The sequence below is a fragment of the Vigna unguiculata genome, unplaced genomic scaffold (assembly GCF_004118075.2).
Source record: "Vigna unguiculata cultivar IT97K-499-35 unplaced genomic scaffold, ASM411807v1 contig_604, whole genome shotgun sequence".
Taxonomy (NCBI): domain Eukaryota; kingdom Viridiplantae; phylum Streptophyta; class Magnoliopsida; order Fabales; family Fabaceae; genus Vigna; species Vigna unguiculata.
The window spans coordinates 12,841-22,566 of NW_021011324.1; the positions used below are offsets into that span (position 1 = coordinate 12,841).

Genomic DNA, 9,726 nt, shown 5'->3' on the forward strand with positions numbered 1-9,726 from the left:
ATATCAAAAGCTCTCCTAGAAAAGGTTTACTATATGATTCCAACTCTAATACAAAAGTTGTATGTTATTCAGATGCTGACTGGACAAGATCTCCTTCCGATAGAAGATCTACTTCCAAATATTGTGTCTCGATTGGTGGTAATTTGATCTCTTGGAAGAGCAAGAAACAAAGTGTTGTGGCAAGATCTAGTGCAGAAGCGAAATATGGAGCTATGGCTTTAGCCACTTGTGAACTTGTTTGGCTTAAGCAATTGCTTCAAGAATTGCAATTTAGAGATGTCACTCAAATGATATTCATATGTGACAATCAGGCTGCTCTTCACATTAGTTCTAATCATGTGTTTCATGAAAGGACCAAATACATTGAAATTGATTATCACTTCATTCGAGAAAAAACTCCTATCCGGGGACATCAAGACCGATTTTGTCAACTCAAGTGATCAATTAGCAGATATTTTCACTAAGTCTCTTCGAGGACCTAGAATTGATTATCTTTGTAACAAGCTTGGTACATACGATTTGTATGCACCAGCTTGAGAGAGAGTGTTTGTTAGATGATATAGTATTTTGTTTAGTAGTTGGACTCAGCCCATTATGTATTTCTGGATTTGGCTCATTATCATTATAAATAAATTATCCTTTGTGTAGGATTTATACAAGGGAGATTAATCCCAAAATCTCTTTTTTCATCTTATTTTACAAATGTCATAAATCAGTATTTACTTTTATTGATAATAATAAACATGCTAAATATACTACTTTAATGCTCTATTTACAAGAATTTTGTTCGTTACAAAGTATCGGCCATAGGCTAAACAAGTAATTACATAGTAAATTCCAAAGCAATTAAAGGACAAATAAATATGAAATATAGCTGGAGTCGACAAATGGAACAGACAGATTAACAACCGCACTTCTCAATACTCTTTTTGCAACAATCATTCAATAAACACGAAGAAGCTTTCAGGTGACAAACGAAATGAGAAACAGACAAATTCAATCAAGGACGTTCCTTCATGTTATCTTCTCTATAAGCTTTGGCTTTCTCAATGGACTTCATGGCTTCTTCAAAAGATTTCTGAGTACAAAATAAATTTTAGTGCCAAGGAACAATTCGGTATCTCTGCACTTAATGTTAACATGGACGCTTAAAAATGACACAGAAAATTTACAAGAATCGATTGCTAATTGTTTTATACACGTAAGCAATTACTTCAATGGGTTGATTTCTTCCAATTCCAACTCTCTTCTATTTTCTACTCATAACTAAAACGATTCATGTTAGTTTGTCAAAAGAGTATTTACAAGTTAGATTTGGCTAGCGAATCCAATCAAATTTGACAAAATTAGTGTACGTTGAAATGGGTTATTGGTAGAAACATAGCTCTTCGAGGACAGAACCTCAAGAATATGGAATATGGGAAAGAGATAATATGATATATTTTTCCTCCCCGCCATGAATCGTCCAAGGAAAAAGGCTCTATAAGAGAAGCAACATATTCCATACGAGAATTCTAACAATAATGCAATAGCAATATTTATTTTTAGCTGAGTAATTCATTTTCTAGGAGCTTCTTAAGTATAGGATTAAGTCAAGTTCATTTCCTTGGTTGAATAGTGTTCCTTTTGGGCCTTTCAGTGTTCTGTCAGTCGCTTGGTTATCTGTTTTGAGCTCTTTCATATATAATATGATAAATTAATAATCATAACACTATAAAAAATTATTTATAACATTATAAATATTAAATTATTATGTTATTTATATATATTTTAAAATAATTTTATATAATTTTATGTGAATTAAATTCTTATGATTTTATTATTCGAGTTTACGAAATTCTTATAAGTTCATGTAAATTCTCGACTTTGACAACCTTGTCAACTTGGATTCTTCCTTTTGGTCTCTCTCCTCACTAGTTTTTTGGTCTCTCTCCTCACTAGTGATAATATCTCCCTCCTCATTCACCATTCATAGCCTCCAAAAACTATCAACCTTAATTGTCATTCTGCACAATATAACTGATGGTATTTTTCACCACACCTGAAGCATAGTCCATGTGCCTTATGGTTCATTAATTCGGAATAAGGAAGACGTTTCGTACCTCTATTATGTTTAGACGTAGAAATTGATCCTTGTTGGCACGTTGCACCTGTGAACCAACAACTCACAACCCTCTTTAGGCCACACTTTCGTTTGAGAATCCTTTGGATTGGACTTTAACACTTGGGCCCAATCCTACCCCCATCTTGTTTGGGCTATAACTCGACCCGATACCACCCCTATCCGGACTATCTGTCCCCTAATTACGACTCCCTCTCCCCACTCGTGCCCCAACTCCTCTACGACTTTGTTCTCCATATAATTCAACTTCGACGTTCCTCCCGATGCGTATCGCCTGCAAGCGGTTGAATAGATTGAAAGTGCAAACACACCGTCTCTGGTCGAAGTCCACCAACGAAATATCTCAAGTATTGTTCCTCCGACAAGCATTGTACTTGGGAAGAAATAAATTCGAACTCTTATAGGTATTAATTACACTACACTTCCTGTTTGATTTAAGTCCTTAAGCTCCTCAAGCTCCTCGTAAAGATTGTCACTCCGACCACCCTATATCTCCCAATCAACTCATGTTTCAACTTCATCCAGGTCAATTCCTAACCAGAGTCATGGAGGAGATTGAACCAATAGATAGTGCCCCCTCCATGCTCATCTTGGCCAATCTCACCTTCATTTCCTTAATCCACCCTGAACCTCAAAATTTGTCTATATGTGACTAATCTAGCCTACGGGATCGGTTTCGTTGAATAAAAGCAACTCTACCTTCTTCGTTGTCATCCTATCCTCTAGTAACGTTTCCGTTTTTGAAAACAACGAACCTCGACGCTTTTCCCTATGTGCCATATGCAATCTAGCAAATTCCTCCAACATGAATTGACAGAACTCCACAAACAACTGACGCATTGAAGCCTCCATTGCCGTCAAATGCTCCTCCAATGCATCCACTCTATCTGACATCTTTGGGGCATGGAAAATGGTAAGCACGCTAGCTCTCCTAGAAATGATCCGGCAGGTTGGACCAACGATAGACTTATGAAAGAAAAATCGGTCAGAAACAGAAAAGAATCAAATAGCATATTGAAAATTGTATTATTGAATATATGTGAAGAGATAGCTCTCCTTCCTTAACAAATTCTCCGTACTTCCTTCTCTTTCCCCCTCTCAAATACTTAAATTTACACTAATTCAAGATCCCTTGCCACGTCACTACCCTCCTAACTAATTAACATCTACTTTCTTTCTTCTAGAATAAACTTTCTAGACTTTGGACCTTACACTAACCCAGTCTTCTCCAGTACCTTTTTCATGCTGTATCAGTCCATCCTCAACTGTTCTATCACATTCCACCAGAAATCTACTATAATGACTCTTGATTTCATAGTTTTGAATCATCTTATTGTCGTTATGTTCTACGATTTGTGGTAAATGACTCAATAGCTATTTGTGCCAGAAATCAATTTGTATATGAGACAGTTACATCTTTTATGCAGGATTTATTACTTGAATAAACAATTTTTAACATTGACAAAAAAATCATGACTCAATACCGAGAAAACATTCATGCTTATGGATCAATTATGTATGACAATATAAGAACTTACACAACGAACCATGATAGAAAATGAAATAAAGGCTATGATTAACATGTGATATTGTATAGAAAAATTGGATGGCTAAGAAAATTAAAATCTTACCCCAGAATTCTGCATTCTCCATAAGGATTCTCGGCTTGAATCAATGACAACTATCCCGCATAATATAGCCCTGGGCAAGAACTAACATTAATTTATTGAAAATATTTTTATATTAAATGTCTCTTAACACTTGATAGTTAATCACAAATGAAAAAAAAAAGAGGGTGATAATTCCCCATCCTTTTGCGTTATCTATCCTCAACCATGCATATATATCTAGATACAGCTCATTTATGCTCAGTCTAATAGGAACTTGAGTATCATGAGGTACCTAAGTACCACATCGACTTGGTGGAGTATGTAAGTGCTTGATCATCCCTCTTTAACAGTTAGCTTCCGGTGGGTTCCCCATGTGCTTGAGTACTTATTGATTGGTAGCAAGGTTGGTTGCCGATGTCTCACAAAGGGCTACCAACAAAGGTTCTGACGGTGGAGGGTTCTAACCAATGGGAAGTTGAAGTGTCTTAGAGAGAAAGCCGCCTAGGACAGTGCTACGATTGTGAATTGGGTATATGGAATGTTTAACTTCCACATTGAGTAGTATGGGATACTCAGTGAAGTATTTTGAGTGTTTGGTTATCCCTCCTTAATAGTTAGCTTCTAAGGGTGTGTTCTCATGTGCTTGGGTACATGACCCAGACACAACTAGTTCTTAGGTTCTTCTATCATCATGTATCTTAAATTCAAATATCAAATGTCCAGGTATAGGTCACTACATATCACAGGAAAAAAATAGTTGAAGTAAGGAAGATAAGCATAATATATCCAAAAGAATTAAAATTTTAAGGAGAGTAGATTGAGTTATTTTCAAGATGTACATTGATATATTATATAAAGATGAATAGCATGAAAATATTTAAACTTGAACAACCATCATATATATATATATATATATATATATATATATATATATATATATATATATATAATGTAACCATTATATATAAAATAAACACAAAAGATTACATAAAACCAACTCATGTAAGAAGTTACGGTAGGTTATTTAACAATCAAACTCTGAATCAATAATCTCTTGCATCTTGTAGATCTTCCTAGCATCAAATTTTAACTCGAACGAACAGCAATTAACAAGTAAAATCATGAGGTAAAAGGAAAGTGAATTACGCTGCGAAGCCGAGATAGAGAATTGAAGACCGCCCCGTCAAAATTCGAAGAGCCATTTCAAAATTGGAAGCTAAGCCACCACCACCACCAGACCCAGGTTTGTACTCGTACCTGCTCCCGCTCCTACTGTATCCGTAGCTGTACTGAGAATAGTGGTTGCTTCTGCCGGGGTCGCCCGAGCTCCGCCGGAAATTGTAGTCGGCTCGCTTTCGGTCATCCATAAGGACCTCGTAGGCCTCCGATACCTGCTTAAATCGAATTGTGGCATTTTCCCTAATGGCCCTCGGTGATTGGGAATGCTTGTCCGGGTGAAACTGAAAAGCTAATTTCTTGAAAGCGGTTTTGATTTCCTCCTTGGTCGCGGTTCGGTGCAAGCCGAGAACCCTGTAGTGATCCATTTCGCTGACCGAATTGGGATTGAGCTTGTTTCCGTTTTTGTTGATTGCTAGGGTTTAAGGAATTTTCCTCCCCTCTAGTGTTAATTTTCTCCGAGAAGTGGCGAAGGAGACGTACAGGAAGAGGTTCTTCCGGTTTAGAAGATTGGGGAGTTTGTTATTCATGGCTTGAAGGATCACGACGAATCGTGGCAGTGTGCCCGCTGCTTTCTTTGATAGATAAGTTTAAGATGTTTTTATTAACGTTTTTATTCTCTAATTTTATTTGAATGGTTTAATTATTCGGATAGTACTCACTTTAATATAAGTGTATTAATCTGATATTTGTTTTTAAAAAAAAATGTTAATTGCATCTGAACTTTTAAAAAAGTGCTGTAATCAGATCTCGTTCAGACGGAGTTGAGTCGTTAGTCAACGTGACACGTATCAGTACGTGGTTTTTTTTTTCTTTTTTTTTTTGAATTTTTTGAATTTTTAAAAAAAATCAAATTTTTTTGAAAAAATAAATAAAAATGCTAAGTGTCAAGTCCCTGTATGTGACACGTGTCAGTGTCACTATGTTATTATGTTGATTTCGATTTAGTCCGCGTATATGTCTTTTGGTTTCAATTTAGTACCTACTTATGTGTATCTAATTCAATCTTGACCTAATTTTTTTTAATAATTAAAATCCATTTTTTAATAAAATTAAAAGTAATTAAGTATAAAATTTTTACAAAAATTAAGTATTTAATATTTATATTAAAATTTAGTGGTAAAAGTCATTTTATTAAGTCATTTTTAATAAAAAAAAATAGTATAACATTCAGACAAATAGAAATTTTGGTTTAAAATTAGTAAGAGACAATATTATTCTATTTTGGAAAAAAATAATAATTAACAAAACATGAGTACTTAATAAAAAATTAATTAATAAAGTAATATGTTAAAAAGTCATTTTTAATAAAAAATATTAGTAAAACATTTATACAAATAATAAATTTAGTCTCAAATTGAGAGAAAAATATAAATATCAGTACTTAATTTTGTAAAACTATTTATACTTAATTAGTTTTAATTTTATAAAAAATGGATTACAAAAATATTTTACTTATTAAAAAAATTGGGACAAAATTGAATCAGATACACATAAGTAGGTACTAAATTAAAACAAAAAGACATATATACGGACTAAATCGAAATCAACACAATGGCGTCTGATAGTGACATTGACACGTGGCACTACAATGCCACGTGGCACTACAATGCCACGTGGCACACACAGGGACTTGACATGTGGCATTTTTATTTTTTTTCAAAAAATTTTAAAAAAATTAAAAAATTAAAAAAAATTAAAAAAAACACAGACTGACACGTGGCACGTTGACTAACGGCGTCTATCTGAAAGGGACCTAATTGAAGCACTTTTTCAAAAGTTGGGATGCAATTGACACTTTTTTAAAAGCGGGTACCAAATTGACACATCTGTACCAAAGTGGGTATCATCCGAGTAATTAAACTTTTTTATTTGTTCAATTTAGGTTTTTAATTTTTTGAAAATGTTTAATTTGGTCTTTTTCATTAAATTGACGTTATGTGTTGTTATGTTATTGTCATATAAATGTGTTTGTTTTTAATTTAGTTCTCTTATTTATAATTTTGATCCAATTTGGTAGTATCTTTTTTTAAAATGAAGCAATTTGATCATTTTTCCACTCGAGACCAAATTAGTAATTAAACTTAATTACAACTTACATAAATATGTTAAAATATGTTTTGAACATTTATATATCAAGTTATTTCACCTAAATATTCAAATTATTTTTTTTACATTTTTACATAAAAAAATCCCTATTTAAACTTATAGTTTTTTTTTTTAAATATTAAAAATGTAAATGTAAAGTAACACATGTAATTTTTAAATGTTTAATGTGACAAGTGTCACTTTATATTTGCATTTTTAAATATTTTTAAAATATTATAAGTTTAAATAGGAATTAGTTTTATGTAAAATGTAAAAATAAAATAATTTGAATATTTAGATAAAGTGATTTGATATATAATTTTTTTTTTAAATTTAACATGTATATATAAGTTGTAATTAAGTTTAATTACTAATTTGGTCTAAAATTTGAAAGAGACCAAATTGCTTCATTTAACAAAAAAAAGATAGGACCAAATTTGATCAAAATTATAAATAAGGGGACTAAATTGAAAACAAATGCTGTCAACTGACAATAACATGGCAGATGACAGTGCACGGATAAGACGTTAACATCAATTTAACGAAAATGACTAAATTCAACATTTTTAAGAAAATTGGAGGACTAAATTGAATAAATGAAAAATTAGGAATCTTTTTAAAAATTCGAATAAAATTAGGGGACCAAATTCGATATTAAGCCTTTTATTAAAACTATTAAACTAACCCGTCCTTTTGCACGGGTGTTGTATTTTTTTATATTTTGTATGTTAAAATTATAAAGTAGTAAAAATATTATGTAATGCAATATTATAAAAATTAGCTTATGTTTTTGTAAATGTCATTATTAAAGTAATAAAGTAGTAAATTTAAGTGATATGATAATAATTTTAGTTTTAAATATAATAAATAAAATTGATATTACAATATTTAATTAATTTTATGAAATAATTATGATAGTCTCTCATCCGAGCATGTACACATAGTTTTTTTTTCAATTCTTTTTAGCATAATAATATAAATGTTATTATATTTATTTAATCTTTAAAAATACTAATAATTATATTAATATAAATTATAAGTTATAAATTTTTAAAAGATTAAAAAATATATTAGCAAAAGTATTTAGTATAATAACGTTTTTATAATTAAAAAACAACATTTCTAACACTATGAATCGTAATTGTAACGTCCCATTTAATTTATAAACGCAATTAAAGGAAACACTACACATAGAGAGTATAATAATGCAGTCCTGGGGTCTTAACGTCACCCTTACAAGACTAGGCACACCACGATGCCAACAGGAACTAGTTGAAAGGTCAACAGATGAAGTAGAGTACTAAGCATAAATAATACATGGGCCCAAGCCTTAAAGAAAAACCCATCAAGAAATAAGATCCAGTCTACGCGGACTATGCAGCAAAACTATCACCACCATGTTGCCCACGGGTGTTCCTCGCATCTGCTCACACCAACAAGTTGATGATCATCGCAAGAGAGAGTACCACACAGCAGAACACACAACAACAAAAGTAGGGTAAGCTAAAGCACAAAAGATTTCATCCATCAAATCAGATATAATTTCACAATATCATACACTCAATTCAACCAAGCATGTTATGACTTGTCAGGCAATACACTAGGACTCGACTCGACTCATCCGGATACGTATAGCCTGGTCGGATTCAGCGGATGCTTGCACTTGTGGTGGATACCTCTGCTCACCCCCGAGTTGCTCACCCCCGAGCTATGTGTTACAAATGTTACGATGAATCAATTTCCCTAACCACAAGGTTAGCCCTTAATGAATTTCAGGCCTACTGCTACTCTCACCACAGGAATCAGTCCGCTCTAAGTGAGACTAACTGGCTCCTTAGAGTGTCAGGATGCAATCCTTACCTTGAATCCTTACCTAGTTATACAGATGGGGCACCACCATAGACACCCACTAACAGGGGCCATGGAATTACGTCCTGACCACTGAAGCACGACCCTAAGACCCCGCCTAGAGGTCTTAAGGATTTACGCACTGACACGAACCAAGCATAAATCAACAATACGAGAACACTAATCATGCTTACAATTTCATACCACCCTCTAAAAATAATTCCGCATTCATATCACATGTTGAATCCTTACTATTGGTCATTACCACCCCATGAGTGTAGGGCCTCATCTCATATCAATGCCATGTCCCATCAATTCCAACTCACTCATTAATTTCACATGCCAAGTTCCCACAATATCCATCATTCACCATTTATGAATTTTGTCACGCATACATAGCAACCCATTATATGTATATATGTATATCATCATAACAATCATACCCAAACAATTACCAAGCATCCAAGAACAACCAAGCAACCAAACAAAGCATTGTCCCGCTCAACCCCTTGCTCAGGCTGAAGGGTCTCACTTAGGCGAGACGTTCTCGCTAAGGCGAGTCCCCTTCGCCTAGGCGAGGGCTCGAAAGAGGGACCAGGAACCAACGCGGGATCTCGCTTAGGCGAGACCCCTCTCGCCTGGGCGAGATACTCGCTCGCTCAAAAATAATGAGCGGGTCACCTGAGAGACCTTTCGCATAATGGAATCTGGGCGAGTCCCTATTCATCTCGCCTAGGCGAGACTGGGTTGCTTGGGCGAGATTAGCAGGTCTCATCATTGTTTTCCTCCAATAGTTACCCACACCAGCCCAAACCACATATATTCATACATTCACAACTATCACAACATCACACCAGCCACATAACCTCAAAACAACAGTTG

At 34.0% G+C, this 9,726-nt stretch overlaps 1 protein-coding gene across 1 annotated transcript; it reads right to left on the reverse strand.

The window, feature by feature from the left end:
- Positions 1-744: 744 nt before the first annotated feature.
- Positions 745-5,481, reverse strand: LOC114172476 (chaperone protein dnaJ 72-like). Its single transcript, XM_028056933.1, has 3 exons — positions 4,879-5,481; positions 3,754-3,823; positions 745-1,078 (listed from the first exon to the last, which is right to left on the reverse strand). Exons 1-3 carry the CDS (start codon positions 5,274-5,276, stop codon positions 1,001-1,003), a joined length of 546 nt encoding a protein of 181 aa, XP_027912734.1. The 5' UTR covers positions 5,277-5,481; the 3' UTR covers positions 745-1,000.
- Between the last annotated feature and the right edge of the window lie 4,245 nt (positions 5,482-9,726).

What these genes read in the sequence shown, in the direction of transcription:
- LOC114172476 (XM_028056933.1), bottom strand. Translation starts at nt 5,276, where the DNA reads ATGGATCACTACAGGGTTCTCGGCTTGCACCGAACCGCGACCAAGGAG. An exon ending in CTCTATCTCGGCTTCGCAGC is followed by an intron (nt 3,824 to 4,878) that starts GTAATTCACTTT and finishes GTTCTTGCCCAG; the next exon opens with GGCTATATTATGCGGGATAG. An exon ending in GGAGAATGCAGAATTCTGGG is followed by an intron (nt 1,079 to 3,753) that starts GTAAGATTTTAA and finishes TTTTGTACTCAG; the next exon opens with AAATCTTTTGAAGAAGCCAT.